The following is a 23,726-nucleotide window of genomic DNA, read 5'->3' as shown; positions in this document are numbered from 1 at the left end:
AGCCATTATATGTTAACCCAACTGCTTTGATTTTATTTAGTTTCCATTGGAACAATTAGGATTTCTTGGGTAACCATTCTCATTAATTTCACTGGAACTTGTGCAATCAAAGTTAGCTTTCTCTGGCTCCAATCCATTGAGAATAAAGGGAAGCAATTCCCAGTAAGCCAGAAATACAACAACCTTTTCACTTCTTTCTGCTGGTTGTAAATAAACCCCAGTTGGTTTCCTTTTATATTTTAAAAGTTTGTTGCTGCATTGTTTCACATTTAGAATTGTTCTTTAAGAGAGAACATTATTGGAACTATACTCCTAATAGTTTTGGTTGTCTTAAGGAGGCCATCAAACTAAATATTTTTGCTATTGCTATCAGTACATTGGCTTATTAGTTGCCCATTATTATGTACATTTTGATTTTGAACAGTTTGTTTTGTTTTAATGCTTACAAAATGTGGCTTAGTTAACTGTAGAAATATAAAAATCAGAAGCAGTATCTATAAACATAAATCTGATTTCAGACAAATTTTGTGGTGTAAAGGAAACTGCTTATTCCTGGTTTTCCAGTACATTTTTTTATTAAGATTGAGAAACCTAACCTCTTATGAAGGAATATCATCTGATAGTACTTTATTTAATGGAGGATGAGGACAAACAACAGGTACTATAATGTATTCCCCTGTTAAATCCACTACATCAGTATAGGAACAATGAATGTTCCATACTTTTTTCAACTTTCTATGGCTTGATTTCCTTTTAATGAGCTCATATTTCAGTCAGTACAAGTAAACCATTGAGGCAATTTCTCCCACGTTGGGTCTGAAGTAGTTTTTAATGCTTGTAGGTAATAAGAATACTGCATACATAATTAACTAGATTTATCATGGGCAAAAACAGCCAGTGGAATTTTGCAATTCCACATTAGAAATAGGATGGACATATATAAATTCTTCAGAAAGGCACTGGATGAGATAAATATGACTTTTTCTGTTTTCCAGTTTTCATTTCTCTGCTACTTTGTTAAATACATTTCTAAATCAAGGATGGTGTGGATGGTGCTTCATGGCCCTCTGGTTCTTTTTGACCTCTATAACTATTAACTCTGGCTACCATTGCCAATGGAAAGGAAGTATAGGAGCTGCAGTTTGAGAATAACTAACAGTAACACATAGTCAGCTCCTGCCCAAAACAAGATTATGTTGCTAAAAAAAACCTTCTAGTATGCCAGATTGAAAAATAGAAGTTGAAAGTATTCATACTGGTAGTAGCCTAGATCATTGCATGAAGAAAAACCTCTGGAGAATGTTCACCTATTTTGCAAATATAGTATTTGCATTTCATGAGTATTCTGAAGGACTGAGTTGAGTTTCCTGGTGATGGCTCTTGTTTTGTTTAGTTAGATCTTTGAAGTTTGAAATCATAACATCTTTAAGCTTGAAGTCTGATTATAAACAATAAAGCAATGATCTCAACAGTTTAGCATTTATATTAATATATTTTGGCAATTTGAAGCTGCAGAAAAGTTCTGTTAAAGAACCTTAATAGAATTTCAATGTGTCATTGATAAATTTTAAAACCTGCTTATTCACTAAATGTCAGGATTAAATTGATAGTTTTACAAACCATTTTCTGCTCAGTTTGAGAGACATTATGGAGAACATTGTCAGTTAATTTTAAGCTATCTATTTTATGTATACTTTATACTATATACTTATATAATGTGTGTGTGTGTATATAGAGAGAATATTTTAGTTAACTAATTCTTGTTGAGTGGGAGCTGTTATGTGAACTGAAAAAATAGATGACATCACAGGAAACCTGAGACAATACCTATTTTAAAAAAAATATGTAGATTGTTATATATTTTCCAAATGAAATATGTAAATATAGCTTTTGAATTTAGTATATTCTCATTTAGTCTTTAAAAGTAGTTCCTTTCTATTTTGATAGATCACTAAAATATTAGGTAAAAATTATCAAGAAATAATGGTGTGCCTTACATGGCAATCAAAGTTTTTTCACTGTTGAAAGGGCTTGTTTTACAAGAAAACAGTTAATTAAGAATGTTTTAATGAGGCAAGCTGTGATCCATATGAGATTTTATATAGTTGTCAGTGTTCTTATTCCAAGACATTATCTCTAGTGGAGCAAGGGAATTCTTTAAAAACTCTGATAGCATTGGTGCCACATAAAATCATGTTTGAAAATTATGTATACTCGGCTGAAATTTCAATCCATGGAAGGAATTTGATTTGTATTTTTTCAGTTGTTTTTCACTCTCCTTCATTTTTTAAAATAATCTTTTAAAAATTAAATTAATATAGAATATTTGCGTAGTGAATTTTATTGGCACATAAAATAGCAATTGTACCACCAAGCTGTGCATGCTTATTATTGCACATTAACACAAATATCTTGATACCGCCTTTCTCTTTCCTGCCATTGAAAACCTTTTGGTTAATATTATTTTTGTAATATTTTAAAGAATTAGATAATTTTTTAAAATTAAAAAAATAATTTTCACACATTAAGTGCTTTATCTTAAATATCTCCCTCTTAAGCACATCGTTCCCTCCCCCCCCCTGCTGTACATGCTTTCCACTGGATTTTTCTTTTTACACTTTGCAATAATTTTTAGAAAAGTCCTTTCTAGTGTAGTTTACGATGACGATATTTTCCTGCTTTCTCTTTTGCTGTGTTGGCACAGGCGTTGTGCTTATTCTGTTGCAAGTGGTTCCAGTATTTGATCAGTTCGCTAGGCTGGAACTGATGGGAGGTAATTAGATGACTATATTTACAGCTGGAATAAGAAACCCGCCAGTGATTGAAGACAAACTCATTGGGTGGGGGCATTGGGTCAATTCTCAGTTTGGCAAGACAGATGCCTACATATACATCTTCTAAATGCAACCGTCTGATACTCAGTGAAACCTTAAAAATTCTTTCTGCTAAATCTCCAGAAAACACATAGCCAGTACCAGAGCAGAATACAGGGTAGCGTTCGCTTGGATACAGATCAGGTGGCATGTACCACTTACTGTCTTTGTTCCGATTAGGTGCATACCCCCTCATTAGATAGCCAGTAAAGTATTTTTGCCGGGGAGGCAGCTCTGGCTTCAAAAGCTTATGTATTAAATACTCTGTATTTACAAACATGTCACTGTCAGTTTTCATAACATATGGAACGTTTGGGCAGTAGGTGGCCACCCAGTTCATCCCCATGAGTGTTTTAATTGTTAAGTTGTAATAAGTATCCAAGTATTCTTGTTGGATAATATCATGGTATTGCCTGCTTTCTTCTAGGATGGCTTGCTGAAGGTATCCATTTAATTTAATACTTAAGCCTAGCAAAAAAATCCGAACTATTTGAATCCCAGGTGCTAGGCTTTCATTCCCCCAGGTTTGCCTGATAGCTTGCCGAGGTTCCGCCTGACCTGGTTCTGCAGCTATAAGAAGTATTAGGAACGGACTTGATTCCTGGCATTTTTCAGGTTCATTGATGATGTATTTAAAATGATATGTAGCTGGATGCCCAGTTCCTTTTGCATTGTATATACTCCCATTAGCACTGAGCGTGTTCTCTAAACCAGTAACTCCCTGAGGTGACACTCCTGTATCATTGGAATTAATCATCTGTGGCCTCAGGGTTTGAGGGACGGCATCTTTCCAAATGGTCCTTAAAGAGCTGTAGTTTGTTTCACTTTTTGTTGATCTAAATCCCCGTGTAGTATATGCCACAGGGTTTTCTTTGTATCCAACTCTCCCAGGCAGCCAATCATGGTGATTAAAAAACAGAAATATAGCAAAAAGGAACACAAGAGAGAGTAGACCAATGAAGTGTGTACGAAAGAGAGACCGTTTGGTATTCCAGGTCATTTTGGCAAAGCAGCAATGCCGCCTTCTCCACTGAAGCATGTTGTAAGTATCCAATAATGGATATGAAAATGATTGAAGGAAATGCTTTCTTTGTTGGGATCCACTGCTATTTCATGGAATTCATCTTGCGTCTTTTATAGGCAGATGGCTAATGACTGGCAAGCTCTGCAAAAATCAAATGAGATTTAAGATAATAGCTTTTTAAAGGTTGCTTTCATTTTATAAGGAACATATGAAAAAGAAGAGGGTTTTTTAACAGAAAGAGGAAACAATGTTAGTAACTTATGCACTACTGTTAAATTTTCAAATTATTTCTTATTTATTGGTTTGGCATCCAAACCATCTTGGTTATTTATTCCCTTTTTACAGTTGGTAAGTTAGCTCCCAAATTTTCTTGATTACTTCTAAGTCCTGCAGGTTTTGAACTCATATTCTTCAAATCCATATCCAATACTTACCCAGTTTGCTGTTGTGCAATCTGTTTTAAAAGCTATAAGAGTAATATATGACACCGATACAAAAGAAGATTACATGCCTGTGGTTTTAAAACTTTCTACCTTCAAGAATCCCTTCTGTATCTGCCACTGAAGTTCTTGGGTATAGCTCTTGTGTATAGTTCTTGTTACTTTTTTTAAGTACTTTCTAATAACAGGGTTGCTACAATCCCATATACTTACTGGGATATATGTTTTAAAATAGGTTTGCTTGGAGCAAGATGATTAATGACTTGAGTCAAACCAACATATGGGTTCTCAGTAAAGATCAAATATAAAGAACTTGGTACCCAGTGGCAGGAGTATGTGAATTAATTAAAGCTAATTTGAATGCATTACTAGTATGATTCACAGTATCTCGTCTCAGTGTTTCTTGGGAAATTGTCATACACTGATAAAGGGGCAGTCGTAAATGACTGGTTATAGCAGAGTTCTGTTAGTCACAGTATGTTGCTTGGCTTGTTTCCATTGGCCCCTCCTGTGTCCAGAAAGTCAGTGAGAATATGCACTTTTTAAAATTAATTTTCAGGATGCAGATAACTCACTTAAATATCCTTCAGAACCAACAAATATTGAACATTTTGATTCATAAGTGGTTTTAATCCTTTTAAATGTGCTTAAAAGTTATAATAGAGTTAGATATTATTTTCTTTACATGATTATATTATACTCAAAAAATCACATTAAATAACCCTTTCGCTTCTAAACTGTTGCGATTCATTTGGAATTCCAATTGTATTTGCACTTACAGACCCATTCCCTATGCATTCTAGTACTTCCTAGAAATAAATCAGCCTTCATAGAAAAGATATACATATCAGATACTATAAGCAATATTTAAATATTATTGGTAGGTCATAACTAAAATTTTATAAAAACATTTCTCACTATTACTTCATTTTTGTATTGTAGAATAAAGGTAATATAAAAGTTTCATGATACTGCATATTAAAACTCAAATATTATCCTCAACTGAGCCTTTTTGAACACAATATAAATTGATTTGTGATTCCACACATCACCTTTCTTATTTGTTTTAAATGCTGGGGCTCTGAGCAGGAGTAAAAGTCATATGTACATTTTTAATAAGAAATAATACTTTTTAAAATGTAAATTTACACTGTAATTATTGACTTTGCTGCCTCTTAAAGGCTATTTTGACATTTTTTTTTCATTTAAAAGAGTACTGTTTTGCATGGATGGCATATTCAATGTCAGTTTCTCATTTTAAAAATTTTGATTGAGGTATTATGATGTTAAATTGGCCTTCAACATGGTGTTACCTCAAATAGGAACTTAAATATACAGTAGCAAAAACAGTTGGAAATAAATGGGAATGCAGTCTTTTAATTTTTTTCAGTAGACATTAAGGAAAATTCAGTACAGTATGGAATACGTGTGAAATCTTTTGGTATTTCAAAAGAAGTATTTTCTGTCGTTCAGAACAAAAGCTCCAGTTAATCGTACTAACTACCACTAGGAGGAGCAAGTAGTAGGCTTAGCTTTGAATTGTAGGTTGCTGTACATCTTTGTAAAACTTACACCATCCTTGAGCTATAAATTAAAATTCTCAAAACTGTCTCTGGAACAATAAATATCCTATTAAACTAGCCCCTTTGAACTTGAAAGGTTTCAAATTTAAACATCTATAAAAGTCCTGGATCAATTCTAACATTATATTTTAATAATTTCTGATTTATAATTTACATTTTTAATTTAAAAATTAATAAATTAAAATCATCTTTTTGGATGATTTGTTTGTATTTTAATATGTATTAATTGCTTGAGATAGTTAACTGGTGCAACTATGTGGAGGACACCATAAAGACTTCCTCTAAGCTATGCTGTTTTAGAATTAGATTTTATTTGAACTAAGCTGCATCCTTAGTGCACTTAATAGTGCACAGAAAAGGATAATCTTTTCTATTATAATATAATAATAAGGTGATTTAAACATTAATCGATATATTACATTATATCCAGTCAAATAATACATAAAATACTTAACATAATCCTAGCTGAAAACAATTACATTGGTTTTGTAAGAAAATTAGCAATTATATCAGTTACTTAATATTTTTGCATGTATGTTACAATTTCGTAACAAGAGAGGGCACTTATTTTAAGATTTAATATGGCTACAATGTATTTAGTATAATGTGTCAAAATACATAGATGCATGTACATTTTAAAGTTGGTTTCTCCACAGAATGCAAAATGTTTACTAGTTTAGGATCCAAAACACTATGTGTGGCATCAAAACACTCTGGATCTTTCTCAGTTTCAAGCATCCCCAAAGCCACTCTTGAGGGTCAGAAAACTACATTGCACTGAGATAAACAGCAATGGAACTGTGAAAGCTAGTGCTTGCTCTCAGATCATAAATGGGCCACTTTGGATCATGGCCTATATTAAAAAGCTATTCTGAATGCCTCCTCGAGTTTCAGGTGCTCAGCTCAAAGTGAATACTAAATTGATGTTGTTTTGTTTTAGTTATGGACTTGCATATTTAAGTTGCCCATAATTTATTTTTATCTCTTGAGAGCTCCAGTCAGTAATCAGACTATTTGGGAGGGAAATATGGAAAAATGAAATTTGATCTATTAAGCAGGGCAATTTTTAAATGTCTGTATTAAATGGGGCCTGATATTAGTTTTGACATACCTGCATTGAGACTTACCAGGTGGGGGAATCTTCATTAGTCATTTTAAAATCCTAATCATTTAAATAAAAATCCGTGGAATGTAAAGCAACTTATTTTTTTGACTGAGGGTTTTTAAACATTATACATGATAGATATTTCAAAATACATGTTCTCAGGTTGTTTATTCTATTCTTGTAATTTACCTCAGCTTTTGTCCTATTATTCTCTCAAAACCAGATTTATCCATTTTTTTCTATATTATTATACACATTTATGCTTAATAGTTGTTAATGATTTAGTATTAGTTGTTGGCTAGGGTTTTGGAAGAGAAGGACTCAAGCAGTAAAGCAGTATTAAAATTGCAATAGATTGAGGTCTTCAATTTTTATTGCAGATAAGTAACGTGTTTTTTCCAATAAGCATTTCAAACAAAACCATAAAGTTTAATTGATTATAAATGCTGGCAATTTAGTTGCTTAATAACAGCTTTTTATTATTATACAGCCCAAAACATCACATGCTACTCAAAACTTGGGATGATGTGATATATACCCCCATCTTGAAGGAAACAGTGTATTGATGCTTCCTTCTGAGAATTCTGATGGTTATTGATATTTCTACCCAGCTGATCCTGACACTCAAATCCCAAATCACTCCTTTTCTTTGGAGCCCTTTTAGAGGATTGTGTATGTCAAATCAGGTGTGGCTGCTAATAATAATCAGATGGCACCGGGTTTTAGGGGCTGAGGGAGTGAATCAAACCTTGAAAGGTTGAAGATCCTATTGAACTTACTGGACTGTCTTAAGTCTGCTCTGATGGTTTTCAGAATATGTCACATAATAGCTGTGTTACTGAAACACTAGTAAGAGTTAAATTGTTCCTAGTTTGATTACCTGGTATTTTTTAAGACAGAGAGAATGAAGGAGATTATTTTATATAACTTGTTATTGCTATCAGTCTTTCCTCACTTGTCTTTCTCATTTTTCTAATCTCCCCAGTCTTAACAGTAGACTACAGGTGAGGGTTTTCTCAACAAGCACATTTCAGTCCAGTCACATTTTTATCAGCTGTGCACACAAAAAGCCCTCTGTGTGTGTGTGTGTGTGTGTGTGTGTACATTATATAAATGTATACATTAACACAGTTAATCATCCATGGAAGCATTAACTCTGACTTCTAGATGAGTGGATGACAATGCTCTCTATTCTGTTAAGAAATCATGCACTTGAATGAAATATCATACAATGATTTGACATACCTTCCTTTTTCAGGCCATTTGTAGCATGAAAAGATCATGCCCACTGCAAGTAGTTTTGGCACACCATCCCTTCAGCCAAAAAGATGCTATCAGCCATGCTTTTATCTCCCTCCCCCCCAACAGCCTGCTGCCCGAGACTGCTTTTCAAGGCATCCACTGTGTCCATCTGTATGCTTCCTGCTCCGCTTCCTTCCCTGATCACCAATCTGCTTTTCTTGATTTTTCTGTGGTCATCTCTCAAGAGACGGAAGCAGCACTTCTAGTTTCCACCCTCGCAGACATTGTCTGCTGCTGCTGACAAAAGAAGCATTGGAGCTTTTACAGTTGGTGGTTCCCTTCTTGGACAATGCAGTGCTGTGTTCTCTCTTCAGTATCCATATTTCTAGTGGCAATGTGAGGCAAAGCAGCAAGAACTAGCTAGAATCAGGAGCTGTTCTCCGGGTTTTGATAACAAGATTTAGCCCACTTTCTTCATTGTTGCTAGGCAGTAACCCAAAAGGATGAGTTGAAAGATGTGAGGAAGAAAAGGGATTTAGCTGAAGGTTTTGTTCACAAAAATCCAATCCGTAGTTCTTCGGCTGCTACACAGGAAGGCAGCAGTTTAAATGTGGGCTTTTGACAGATGCTGTCTTCTGACAGAGCAGAATTTCACGTCATTGCTTGCCTATGTCCCACGTGACAGTTTGCATTCATTCGGACTAAATCTGAAAGCAGCCAGAGAGCTTACTGCTTTTGCTTCTCTTCAACAAACGATACACACATCCAGCATAGTGTTGAATGAATAAAATGAGAGATGATGAGATTGATGAGATCAGTGTGTTTTCCTCAATTGCCTTCCTTTATTTTTAGTGTTATACATTGCCACTTCTTAAATGTGTCTTAAGGTCAGATATTAGTTTATCTTAATCCAAACAGATTTCTGCATTATATAGTAAATGCAAACTCTTTACTATTGACCTTTTAACATTTTTCAGAAGCTACCTTGAGATTTTTATAAATTATGTTGAGGTAAATTTATCTGCTTATACTAGACACATGCCTTACTTTGAAAATGTTAGTCAAAACAGTTTCTGCCTGTTTGAACTTCACCATATTTTAAATATATAAAACAATTACATCATTATGGTTATTATTTTGATACCCATTTCTTTAAAAAAATGAGGCCAAAGATTTAATTAGTGAGCATTTTATTTCCATGTGGTTAAAAAGCACTTGAAGAATTCCATTAGTCAGGCTTGAGTACAAAAGCATCCTTGTTTTTATGCACATCTGAGAGGGGGGCAAATGATGTTTGCATCATGATGTTATTGCAAAAATAATATATTTGTGCTGTAAGCATTTTTATGATTTCTACTAGATTCCTTCATCTCAACTGAGATTAAAACACATTGACTTTGATAGGAAGATATAACCTTCTTGACTCGCAGTGATTATAGCTTTGTTTTCTACAAATTTATTTCTATTTCCTTTGTATTAGAGTTATTACTTTTGATAATAAAATAATTTTAACTGTGCATTGTGTAAATACATTTTTTTAAAAGGCTTTCCAAAATCTCCTGCCATTCAACTCCATAGGATGAGCCATGGTTTGGTTTGTAATGCAGTTTGAAGGAGAAAGGTTTTTTCTTCTATTTAAGATTGGCATCATGTTAAACATTTGTAAATATTAGAGGTTAAACATTTTTAGCAATTAGATCCTCATTCATTTTCTTTCCAAGCTAAAAAAAAATCCCCAAATGTAATTGTCTGTGACTTTAGGAGTCTTTTGTGAAGGAATTTGTCAAAACCTTTTTGCAAATCCAAATAAACAGAATATTATTGCCAGAATATTGTTTTACCCATTTATTGACATTCTCCAAAGCTTTAAAAGATTACAAATTCAAGACTCAATTTTTTCAGAAGCCACTTCTATTCGTTTTTTTTTTAAAGAAAAAGAGTGGGTCTGGTACTTTTTAAAATTGAATAATGGTTTTGATCAGTGTACCCTGGAGAGAGATTTAAATAACAGATTTATAATTTCCTTGATCTTTCTCTCCTGATCAGTTTTTTTTAAAAATGACTTTGTTTTGGCTACTGACTGCAGAAACTGGCATTAGAAATAAATTAATCTGTTTTCCTCTACTTCTACTTCTTCTTCAAACTGTTCTGCATAATGAATGCTGGTGTAGGATTAAGGAGGTAGACTAATAATGAGGAGATCCACACTAATCTACCTCAGCTCAGAAATTCACTGGGTGATTTTGGACCAGTCATTCCTAGTCCTTACAAACCTTACGAGTTTATTGTTGTAGGGAAAATTAGGAGGAAGTAATTTGTGCACCACCGTGAGCCCTCTTAATGAGGTGTGATATAAATGTGATAAATAATTCATGCTAAAAATTAGAGAAATATATATTCTTCTTCGTCAATGGGGTGTGCAAGCTTAAGAATCAATTCTATGTAATTGAGCCAATGGAGTGGTTGAAGTGAACTCCTTGATTATGATGGTTATTCTGGATAATCATTCTCTTATTATTTCATATCAGCTCCATATTATGGACCCATTTAGTTATTGTTTCAGAGATATTTCCTTACCAAAGAGGGGGGAAAAACAAAATGACCATAGGTGGGCAAAACAGCAGTGGGAGAGGGAGAAAGCCAACTTTCATCTGGTTCTGAATTGAGTTTCCTTGTGGAAAGTAGTCAGGAAGCATCAGAAAGCCACCCTTACTCCCTCAAGCAGCCACAACTTTCTCAGATTTTATTCCCTTTGGAATCCTGGATCTCAGATTTTGGACAGTTCTGTAAGTAAGTCCATTTGAGATACCTTGGTTCAAAAATTGTTGCACCATTTTGCCTCATTAAAGATTATGGGAACAAAAGTTTTAATAGTATATGGATTGCTGTTACTAGAAAAGTAAATGTAAATGCTAAAAGGACATATTTAACACCTTTGTGGAAATATAACCATGGATATATGTATCCAAACTATATGAAAGTATAGTATTGTCAGCTGCCCAGATTCACCTCAACAGTGAGATGGTCAGCAAAGAAATTTAATTAATTAATTAAATGGCAGAGTATGTATGCTGGATTTCATCAAGGTCAAAAAATGATCACATCAGATCACAAAATGAAGTGAGATAATTCAGAATAGATGTTCATTTTTCCAAAGTGGAACTAAACCATCTGAACCCCCTGTGTGCTAATTCTCACAAGCTCCATTCCTGATTCCTTTCTCCAAGGTCCATCATATTGAGAAAATTAATAAGGAACTATGAGAGGAGGGGAGGCTGTATCTGTCTAAAATTCCATATGATTTTTTTTGCCAATAGTTAGCTGTACAAATTCTATCACATCCTGCCCTAAAATAACATTCTGGATCACACACACACAAAAAAAATCAGCATTGGCAACAGCACTCCAGCTGTCATCCTAGTTTACCCATTTACTCAATGTGATCCAGGCACTAGCCTAATAGCACATTGGCCTGGAACAAAGAACATTTTTTCTCAGTTTTGTTCAGTTGATCCAATAGGAATCCACTGGCCAATTACTTGAACAATTGCATCTTGGTTTGTAAACTTTTCAGTTTGCATGAAACCAACAACATGTCCATGGTAACTCTTCTCAAAAGGTTTTTTTTTTTGTTTATACAGTTTTTTAATGGTTCTTGAGCTATTCTGACCTTTGGCTATTTTGTCATGTTTTATTATATTTTAATGACCTATTTCCATCCACCCACACATTGACAAACCTAAGAAAAACTTCATAAATTAATTCATGAAGTGGTTCTGCCCCATTTCCTTCTGATACCATGTCTGATGCATCTCTATCCTTTCATACTTAGTTTCAAAATAACCTAATTCACCTGTTTTTTTCCACATTAATGTTGCTAATATGCAGCCTAACTATAGCGCACACTCCAGTACTATCTATTTAACTGTTAAGATGGTGTAAAATAATCTGCAATTATGTTAAGCAAATAAGTCAACTGACAGTTTGTATGGTTGCAGCAAACACAATTTCCTGTATCTTTTGTCATATACAGTACCAAGAGTCTACCATCCCCAGTAAAATATATTTGATTCAAGATGATACCTCTGATTGTTCTTTTCCCAAAGATTGTTTTCCCTTTTTGGAATGACACTGTTCTTTACTAATATATTCTTTGTGACTACAGAGGAACTATCAACCTGAAAATGGAATCTGTCTGTTGCATCTTCAAAATTTGTTGTACATAAACTTCTCTGTCCTTTTAGCCTTTCCAGTTCTCCAAGGAACAGAGGCTCTTTGCAGATTCATTTCAGTACCTTCTAAGGAAAGGTCAAACACACTTTGTTTCTGAATAAACAGTAGAGCCATATTAATAATGACAAACTTGTATTGTTAATGTTAGTAATAAAATGAATATGGTAGTAATCCAATAATGCAGAATTGTGGAGAAGAGGGTTGATATTTATAACCAAGTACTACAAATATAAGATTAGTATCTAGTGTCTGTATATAATTTATAGTGTCGTTTCATATAGATTTAGCTACTTCAGTCATGAGCTTTTCATTCAGAAGAAACCTATCTTCTGAACATGTTAATAAATAGATGCTTAATTCTTCCTTATATTTTGAAATAATAGTAATAAATTATAGTGTTAATTTCAGGTTTTCATCATACCAGAGACACTTAAATCAAAATGCTGTGTATATTTCTAGTTTTTCATTTCCCTTCAGTTTAAATTCTAACTCACCCTAGCTCCTATTGTTGAGAACCATGAAGTGGCAAAGGTTGTGGAAAAGGTTTTTCATGCTTTTAATAATCCTTGAGATCAGTCGTTATTCCAAATGTATAGCAGAAATATATTTTAATGTACTTCTTCATTGTCAGACTTTTAAAAAAAATGAGTACAAATTATGAGACACAGTTTATATTAAAATATACATGAACTGAGAGTTGAAATTTCTTTTGTGACAAATATTTGGTGATGAGACCCCTCCTCAAGAAGCCTGCCCTGGACCCGGCTGTTTTAAATAACTATCGTCCAGTCTCCAACCTTCGCTTTCTGGCGAAGGTTGTTGAGAGTGTGGTGGTGCATCAGCTTCCTCTGTTCCTGGAGGAAACTGATTATCTGGACCCATACCAATCGGGTTTCAGGCCCAGTCACAGCACAGAGATGGCATTGGTCGCGCTGATGAATGATCTCTGGTGGGCTCGGGACAGGGGTTGTTTCTCTGTCCTAGTCCTATTAGACCTCTCACCTCGACCTATCCTACTATCCTACTATCCTATCCTACTGTGGCGTCTCAGGGGGTTGGGAGTGGGAGGCACCGTTTTACGGTGGTTCTCCTATCTCCTGGGCCGCTCGCAGTCGGTGTTGACGGGAGGGCAGAGATCTGCCCCGAGGCCTCTCGTTTGTGGAGTTCCTCAGGGGTCGGTTCTCTCTCCCCTCCTGTTCGACATCTATATGAAGCCGCTGGGCGAGATCATTCGTGGTTTCGGGGTGGGGTATCATCAGTATGCTGATGATACCCAACTTTTTTTCTCCACCACGAACCAACCCAGTGATGCCCTCGCCGTGATGTCCCATTGCCTGAAGGCGGTCCAGGTCTGGATGGGGAGAAACAGGCTTCGTCTCAATCCTGCCAAGACTGAATGGCTATGCATACCGGCATCTCGGGTTAACCAGACTATTCCATCTTTAACGATGGGGGGTGTGGTGTTACCCCCCGTTGATAGGGCTCGCAACTTGGGCGTCCTCCTGGATTCACGGCTCAATTTTGAAGATCACATAGGATCCGTGACCAGAGGGGCTTTTGCCCAGGCCCGCCTGGTGCGCCAGTTGCGACCCTATCTGGACCAAGATGCCCTACGCACAGTCACCCATGCGCTCGTGACCTCCCGGTTAGACTACTGCAACGCTCTCTACATGGGGCTGCCCTCGAGGACCACTCAGAGGCTTCAGCTGGTGCAAAATGCTGCTGCGCGAGTTGTGATGGGGGTTTCCCGATACTCCCATGTAACACCTCTACTCCACAAGCTGCATTGGCTTCCGGTTGCCCTCCGGGTGAGATTCAAGGTGCTGGTGATGACCTATAAAGCTATAAGCTTGGGTCCGGGATATTTGAGGGAACACCTGCTGCCGGCATCAAGTTCCCTTCATCCTATAAATGGCTTGGGTCCGGGATATTTGAGGGAACACCTGCTGCCGGCATCAGGTTCCCTTCGTCCTGTGCGCTTCCACATGGAAGGCCTTCTCAGGGTACCGCCGGATAACACCCAGGGGGAGGGCCTTCTCAGTGGGTGCGCCTGCCCTTTGGAACCAGCTGCCCGTGGAGCTTAGGACTGCCCCCGACCTTCGGTCATTCCGCCGGGACCTGAAGACCTGGCTCTTTGAGCTTTCCGGCCCAAGCTGAGAGTTTTTAATTGGGGTTTTATATTTTTCAGGGATCAAATTTAATTATTTTTAACTGTTTTTAACTTTTGTATTGTATTGACGTTTTTAAATACTTTGTAAACCGCCCTGAGTCCTACGGGAAAAGGGCGGTATATAAATTCAATAAAATTAAAATTAAACTTATTTGAGGGGAATATTGCTAAAAGAACACTGTTAAGATTAGGCACTTAAATAAGCTACATATTTTTTTATTTAATTATATTGTTAAGAAACACACTATTCTCATCTTTCTAACCTTATCAACAAATTGTATGAAAAACTTGACCAATGTATAGATTGGCCTACTTTCTTTTTTGAATTCACAGACTGATAGTCTTTTTTGTATGAAGTTTGTTAAAGTACTAACAATCCAAGGTTTTGATGATTTGTGAAGAATGGCTTCCATTAAGTATATTTCCTAGAAATAGTTTAGAATATGGTCAAAAGTTTATTCCTGCTACTAGCCAAAATACAATGTGTCCTAATTTAGAGATATTCAGATATTTTGAACATTAGTCAGAGTATTTATTGCCTCAAAATTTATAGTAGCTGTTAGGTTTCATTAAATAGATTTCTGAATGAAACTTCATAGTGTATGCCTATATATGCCATATTCTTATTGAAAATTCAATAAGTAGTTATTAAAATAACAATCTTTTTGGCATTTACATTTGTATCCTTAAATAGGCAAACTATTATTTTAGAGTTTAATATAACTATAAAGGGAATGGGGGGGGGAATCTGAAAAACAACTGCATAGTCATAAATATGACCAAACAATTGAACAGATGGGCCTAATGCAAGCTTTCTACTAAAGTACACCTTGAATGGATTAGGATTTCCTTCTGTCAGTGTGGATCGTTGCACTGGTACAGCTACGCTGTACTATGTGGATTAGTAATGTATTGCAATATTAATTAGATACCAAGACGGTTGTGAATGAAAGCTATAAACTACAATAAATTTCCACCCTAGTAAATTACTTGATTAAAAAGAGTACTTGGCAGGAGTAGGAATACCTGACTTCTGACCTGGGCATGGCTTTTTATTCTGCTTTGTTTCCAGATTTATGGTGAGAGGGATGTATGTTTTCAGGGTGAGGGGATTGTGCTTTGTTAAGGCCAAGACCATCAGAACTTTCTTTGATGTGGGCAAGAAGAATCAACTGAAATTTGTTCATATTATGATTCTAGCTCAGCTACAAGAAAAATCGTTTGGCATTAGCTACTGTCTTCTTCTGAGCAGCTGTTATCTGAGTAAAATTCAGAACCTGCATAGACAATTGGGCACATGAGTTGAGCTTGTTCCTTTGCTCAAGGGTGGAATCATGTGTGAAATTCTTCCCTACTGAGATCAGAGAGACCTTTCTTGAAACATGCTTGCAATTCATGTTTTTATTATATAAAGGGATTGGAAATTGTATGATTGAAAAGCTGTATATAAACAGTCTTTTCAGAGTTTTTTCTTTTGTTATTTCAGGAAAAAATGAATCACCAACTTGCAACGTATTCAGTTTAGCAAATCTGATATCTATTACTTTATTTACATGGCGCTTTAAATACCATTCTACTCTTAAAAAGAGGCACAAGTTAATTGTTTGAGCATAAAAGGAATTAGTTTAATGTGGTGATTAAGCCTAGAAATCAGGATATTGTGAGTTCTAGTCCCATCTTAGGCATGAAAGTATCTGAGTGATTTTGAGTCAGTGATCTTCTGTTGACCCAATTCATTTCGCAGAATTGTTGTGTGGAAAATAGGAGGAAGAAGGAATAGTATGTATGTTTGTCATCTTGATTACTTATAAAATAATAGGATGGAATTAAAAGGTATAAATAAGTAGACATCTTCTATCCGTAGGAACAAAATAATGTGAACTAGTAGTTCAAACTGTATCCATATATTTAGTTTGTGGAAAATATACTAATAAATATTCATGATTTCTATGAACAGTCAATCTCTCTGCTAACAGTGTCATTGCTTTTAATAATAAACTATCTGTTGCTCTGTAGAAATGGTACACAATCTGAGATCTGAAGATCTCCACATTTTTTTAATATGATAAGAAAAGAAAGTTGTTAGAACCTGTGTTATAAAACCTATAAACTGTGTTTAATATTAATTAAATTTAGAAAGTAAATAAAACTTAGTTACATCTATTACTATTTTTTGAACTGTTACTCAAAGATCTTGTGAGGCCCATGGCCTATAAAATGTTCTACACACCAGATGTACAATTGGTCTGAACAATGCTGAAGTATTAAACTAATGTTAACTAGTTACAATACAGTGGGGAGAAAAGGATGCAAAGAGGCAGCAACTACTGTAAAGAGTTCCTCTGAAAAAAATACTTCTTTATCACTGTATTTTTAACCTATTGTTTTAAACATGGTAGTCCTCAACTTATAACCATTTGTTTAGTGATCGTTTGAAGTTACCACAATACTGGAAAAAAGTGACTTATGGCCAGGTGGTGTGCCATACCACATGAGACTGATATTCGGAGGTAAATATAGCCAATAACTTTCATACACTCCAGCCAGGCAGGCAAAACTTTGCCCCAGGAACCACAGGAAATCAAAATGGTTACAGTTTAATATATCTTTTATGAGAGTTTAAAAGGTAAACAGGATTCTAGGTTGTTTGGGTATCATTTATAGTACAAAATAATTACAAGATTTGTATACACTTTCTTCTAAGAACATGCTTTGTAATGCTACATTATAAAACAGTAGATTCTCTTTCCAGCATATAAATACAGTGACAATCTAAAGATGGCCACAAGTGTCACTGTTGCCTTCATTTTTTTTTCAGCAAGTTGAATGCATTGTTCAGAGTCACATTTGTTGTTACACTGCAAACAAATACAGCTGTGTTTACTATAAAGATTCATGCTGTGGAATAGATCAAATCTTTAGATTAAATCTTTTATTTGGAAATCTTCAAATCTCTGCCTTCCCTCCATTAATTAACATTTGCCTCCTGTGTGCTAAATCAAACAAAGCAAAACTTTGTATTAGCAAGGAATAGGTTTGTTGTTTTGTAAGTCCTCAAATATATATGTTTCTGTCTTGAAATATTAGCTATATGTATATTTTTAATTTTAGCCTTGCACAAATAAACATTTTAGTGTCATTAAGGATTGTTAATTTGTAATGCCTCGTCAAATCATTAAAGCTAATGAAATATCCTGGCATTTTACCTTACCCTACCTGATAACTAGAAAGAACTTACCAAGTTGGGTTTTTTCCTCCATATTTTAATAGGCATTAATCAAAATATAAAGAGAAAAACAGTGAGTTTGCACATCCATATTTGCTTCCTGTCTCTTAATCATAATATAATTGACATCAGGACGCAGTCATAGATTTCTGATGGATAATATCTCCCAAAGCAGCCTACAGCAGTCTAGACAATAGTATGCTGTGAGCAGAGATCAAGGACACTATAGAAAGTGTTTATGAGAGAAGTGGCCAAAATGTTAACTGTTTCACCAAGTTGAAAAATCCATGAGTCTCTCCAAGGTGGTACAGCTTTCTCTTATTTTAGCGGTGGAAACATCAATCCATTTTCAATGTAAATTTGTTACGTATCCAGCAGGGTTTTTTTTAAAAAAAAAACAAATTCTGGACAGCCCTGTGCTTGTAATATTGTTGAAACATCTGTTTTGCATTCTGACTAAAACTAAGGGCAATTTTTTATCATGCATAACTTTTCAGGGCATAACTTTATCATGCATAACTTTCTATATAAAGTAGTGCATAAATCTTTAGAGTCATAATGTATTCTGTTAATAATGAAGGAAATATTGGGAAGATCCTGTGACTTGAATTTTTCTCCTGATTTCATATTACAGAGACTGACAGAAATGAGCAATCATTATGGAGACGACTGCTGTAACTGATCTCCTATTTATGACATTTTCACTGGCATCTAGTTAGACTGAATGAAGCCCTTGCAATAGATATTGAAATAAATCTGCATTATATACTAACTTTCTTACTAAATAATAACTTTATCTAACTACAAAATACTCTTTTCCTTCCCTGCTTTCTCCCCAAGCTAATATCCTGAGATAGGTCAATAGGTTTGAAAAATTCTTGAACTCTACTTGTTAGACATAGATTATTATATTTCTCAATACTATTTTGTACCATAGCATACACTGTAAGTGTATTTTTGCCTCTTTGGAGTGAAATAAATATTGAATCAAGGGAAAATTAATGTTATTTAATCATGTTCTGTGAAACTGGGCAAAAGGAGTGAAATAACAAAGGTGCACTAGAGAGCCACAAAAGCTGCTTCCATATCCAAAAAAACCCTGATTGTAACTATTACAATTATATTGATATATTAGGATAGTTTTGAAAATATTCTAAAAACATAATTTTCTATATGTTTTACTGCTTTGTAAAGATCTAAACAAACAAAAGCCCTATGCTTTCTTAGGTGAACATTTGGTTTCTGAGATCTGAAACTTGTCTTACCTTTTTAAATAAGACGAGCTTGAGAGAAATGTATCTGAGCAGCATGTATATATAAAACACTGTGCCTTTGGAAAATATAGTGCTATAAAATGTTGAAGAGCTATCTTAAGTTTCTAGTCATTTGTTTTATCTTCAACTCTCCCCCCCCCAGTCCTTTTCCTGGTTTTCCTTTATGCTGATCAACAATCAGCTTTTATTGATATCCCTTGTTAAGTTTTTCCATTCTCTTTTGAAGTAGAAATACATTCTACTTTTGTGGTGTTGAAGGAGACTAGAAATATCATGATCAATTTCCTATTATTTCTATAGAGAAATGCCTTCCTGATTGTGACTCTTTCTCCTTGCTGCTGGCATAAGCTTCTGTCTAGCTTAGGAGCACTTAGTTGTCACCTCATTCAGTTCATGCAACATTGGCTGAAAGAATAGCCTCAGGCTTCTATTCTTCCTCCCCGCCATAACTCTACTAGTAACATGGAGAAAGAGCTAGATTGCTATGAACTTTGCTAGCAACTGACATTGAATCCCTAATGACAGCAAGAAAGTGAGGTTGCAATTTATGTGCCTGCTTTTGCATCTGAACCAAAAGAGGAAACGAGATTAGATTTTGGATACCTGTATTATTCTTTCATGAACTCCACCATGAAGTCTTCAACACTTTTTAAGAGGAATAGACATGTGTTTGTTACATTGATTACATTGATTACATTTATTACATCCAGAACGGGTCGTGGGATTACCTATTCCCACGACGTTAGGGAATGGCAGCAGGTGTAAAGACAGAGGACCCTATCGACATCTGGGATTGCGTCCCCGCTATCTCCAAGCGGTGAAGCGCTCCGACCCTCTGGTTTCTTCCCAAGACTCCGGGAGCAAGGATAAGCAGCCACCTGAGCTCCGTCTGGTGTACTTGAATGCCAGGTCGGTAATCAATAAGGCTCCTCTCATTCGCAATCTAATTGAGAGTGAGCATACGGACCTGGCGTACATTACGGAGACCTGGTTGGGCCCAAAGGGTGGTGTCCCTCTGGTCGATCTCTGCCCACCAGATTTCCGAGTGCTTCACCGACCTCGGGCTCAGGGTAGGGGCGGGGGAGTGGCAGTAGTTATGAGGAAGACTCTTTGTCCTCAGGAGTCCACCATCGTCCAAATAGCCGGATGTGAATCCCTCCTCCTGAGATGTGGCCCTAGGGCACAGTTCGGCTTACTGCTGGTATACCTTCCGCCTAGTCGCACAGCAGCGGCCCTGCCTGAGCTTCTCGATATCCTCTCGGGGCTGGTGGTTGAATTCCCCAAGTTTATAGTTTTGGGTGATTTCAATCTACCATCCCCGGGAGGATCATCTGAGTTAGCCCGAGAGTTCATGGCTTCCATGACGGCCATGGACCTGATACAAGTAATTCAGGGCCCGACTCATGTGGGGGGCCACACGCTTGATTTGGTTTTTCTATCTAGACCACAGGTCGGCAATCCGCGGCTCCGGAGCCGCATGCGGCTCTTTGAGCCATCTCCTGTGGCTCCCAGCCGCCCGGTGCATGCGCACCTCTTCGAACGGGCAGTGGTGCACGCGCACCTCTCCGAATGGAGAGTGGCACCGCCCGTTTGGAGAGGCACGCGCATCTCTCTGAATGGGCGGAGGTGCGCGCGCACCTTCGCGCGAACGGGCAGCGGCGCCGCTCTTTGGGAAAGCTGCCGTGGCACGTTTAAAGGCTGCCAAAAGCGGCAGCTCTGCAAACGGGCCGCGGCAGCTTTCCCATCAAGCGGCGCCGCTGCCCATTCCGAGAGGTGCGCGCGCACCTCTCCGAACGAGCAGAGGTGCGCGTGCACCTCCCCAAACCTTTGTTGAGGTGTGCGCGCACCTCCGCGCGAACAGGCAGCGGCGCCGCTCTTTGGGAAAGCTGTCGCGGCATGTTTGCAGGCTGCCGAAGGCGGTAGCTCTGCAAACGGGCCGTCGCTGTCGCGCAACCGGGAACCGGTTCCATCACACATAAAAAATGGCAATCACGCGCATCCGCGCATGCGCAAGAAAAACCCGTTTTGCGCATGCGCAAAACTTTTTTGCGCGTGCATGGACGCACGCACACGGCTCCCACTTTTTTTATGTGTGATGGAACCGGTTCCCAGTGGCTCTTTTCCTTTTTCAGGTTGCCGACCCCTGATCTAGACGGTGGTTAGATGATTTTGGTGGGAGTTCCCCAATTATTATACCCCTGTCATGGACCGATCATCATCTCCTGAGGCTGGTCTTCTGCTATTCCACCCCCCGTTGTGGAGTTGTTGAACCATCAAGATGGTTCCGTCCCAGGCGCTTAATGGACCCTGAGAAGTTCCAGGCAGCGCTGGGTCTCCACCTGCCTCCTTTGCTCACAGCTCGGTTGATGCCTTAGTGGAAGCCTGGGAAAAGGCTGCCACGGATGCACTTAACCGAGTTGTTCCCTTGCGGCCCCTGACCCGGTGCAGATCCCAGTTCGCTCCATGGTTTTCCGTGGAGCTCCGGGAGATGAAGCGTCGGAGATGGGGCCTAGAGAGCTGTTGGAGATCCACCCGATCTGAATCTGACCGATCGCGACTAAGATCCTTTACTAGATCTTATCTCGCAGCAATGAGGATGGCGAGGTCTAATTACATCACTACACTCATTGCGTCCACACATAACCGCCCGGCCGCCCTGTTTAGGGTAACTCGCTCCCTCCTTAATCAGGAGGTGAAGGAGGATCCCTTACAGGGTCGTGCCGAGGAGTTTTGCCAACATCTGTCGGACAAAATCACTCAGATTCGGACCGGCTTGCACTCCGACTGGACGATCAGGACATGGGTGGTCTTGTCGATGTTATCTGGGAGGAGTTCGACCCTGTGACCCCAAAGGAAGTGGACAGAATTATGATGAAGCTGAGCTCCACCACTTGTTTATTAGATCCGTGCCCTTCTTGGCTGGTTTATTCGGCTCGAGAGGGAACACAAAGCTGGCTCCAGGTGGTGATATCTGCCTCCTTGAGTGAGGGTTGTTTCCCCTCCGTCTTGAAAGAAGCGGTGGTGAGACCCCTTCTCAAGAAACCTACCTTGGACCCAGCTATATTAAACAACTTTCGTCCGGTCTCCAACCTTCGCTTTCTTGCAAAGGTTGTTGAGAGTGTGGTGGCGCATCAGCTCCCTTCGGTTCTGGAGGAAACTGACTATCTGGACCCGTACCAATCGGGTTTCAGGCCCAGACACAGCACGGAGACGGCATTGGTCGCCCTGGTAAATGATCTCTGCAGAGCTCGGGACAGAGTTTGTTCCTCTGTCCTAGTCCTACTAGATCTCTCAGCGGCTTTTGATACCATCGACCATGGTATCTTGCTGCAGCGTCTCAGGGGATTGGGAGTGGGAGGCACGGTTCTTCAGTGGTTCTCCTCTTATCTCATGGGACGTTCGCAGTCGGTATTGGCAGGGGGGCAGAGGTCGAGCTCGAGGCCTCTCACTTGGGGAATTCCTCAGGGATCGGTCCTCTCGCGTCTCCTGTTCAACATCTACATGAGACCGCTGGGTGAGATCATTCGTGGTTTTGGAGTTGGGTATCATCAGTATGCTGATGATACCCAGCTTTTTATTTCGACCCCAAACCACCTCAGTGATGCCCTCGATGTGATGTCCCGTTGCCTGGAAGCAGTTCGGGTCTGGATGGGGAGGAAAAGGGTTCAACTCAACCCTGACAAGACTGAGTGGCTGTGCGTACCGGCATCTCGGGATATTCAGAACATTCCATCTCTTTCTATGGGGGGTGAGTTATTACCCTCCGTAGATAGGGCTCGCAACTTGGGAGTCCTCCTAGATTCACAGCTTTCTTTGGAAGACCACATAATAGCTGTGACTAGGGGAGCCTTTGCCCAGGTTCGCCTGGTGCGCCAATTGCGGCCCTATCTAGACCGGGATGCCCTGCGTACGGTCACTCATGCGCTCGTGACCTCTCGTTTAGACTACTGCAATGCTCTCTACATGGGGCTGCCCTTGAGGACCACTTGGAGCCTCCAACTGGTACAGAATGCAGCCGCAAGAGTTGTGTTGGGAGCTTCCCGATACTCCCATGTTACACCTCTACTCCGTGAGCTGCATTGGCTCCCAGTTGTCCTCCGGGTGAGATTCAAGGTGCTGGTAATGGTTTTCAAAGCCCTACATGGCATGGGTCCGGAGTACCTTAGGAATCACCTGCTGCCGGCCTCAACTTCCCTCCGCCCAGTGTGCTCCCACAGAGAGGGCCTCCTAAGGGTGCCGCCGTTCGGAGAATGCCGTCTGGTGGCTCCCAGGGGGAGGGCGTTCTCTGTGGGCGCGCCTGACCTATGGAACCGTTTACCGGTTGAGCTCTGGATGGCTCCCGACCTTCGCTCCTTCCGACGCAACCTAAAAACCTATCTGTTTGAGCAATCCGGTCTGGTCTGACGGGTTTTGTTTTAATTATTGTTTTAATGTAACTTTAATGTAACTTTGGGCATTAGGGTTTAATTTGTTTTCAATTTCTGTATTTGTGCATTTTGATATTTATGTCACTGTTCACCGCCCTGAGTCCTTGGGGAGAAGGGCGGTATACAAAT

At 38.3% G+C, this 23,726-nt stretch overlaps 2 protein-coding genes across 2 annotated transcripts in view; one reads left to right on the top strand and one right to left on the bottom strand.

The window, feature by feature from the left end:
* Positions 1 to 23,726, top strand: part of CDC73 (cell division cycle 73) — a 131,208-nt gene that overhangs the window by 81,025 nt on the left and 26,457 nt on the right. The window lies entirely within an intron of this gene.
* Positions 2,385 to 3,927, bottom strand: B3GALT2 (beta-1,3-galactosyltransferase 2). Its single transcript, XM_081326092.1, has one exon. It carries the CDS (start codon positions 3,910 to 3,912, stop codon positions 2,647 to 2,649), a length of 1,266 nt encoding a protein of 421 aa, XP_081182218.1. The 5' UTR covers positions 3,913 to 3,927; the 3' UTR covers positions 2,385 to 2,646.

Source organism: Vipera berus (assembly GCF_964194415.1).
Source record: "Vipera berus genome assembly, chromosome: 3".
Lineage (NCBI taxonomy): Eukaryota > Metazoa > Chordata > Lepidosauria > Squamata > Viperidae > Vipera > Vipera berus.
The sequence above is the reverse complement of the archived record's forward strand: the minus strand, read 5'-3'. Positions and strand labels throughout refer to the sequence as shown.

Bases quoted from the DNA above. Each gene is read 5' to 3' on its own strand.
- B3GALT2 (XM_081326092.1), bottom strand. From the start codon at position 3,912: ATGCTTCAGTGGAGAAGGCGGCATTGCTGCTTTGCCAAAATGACCTGG.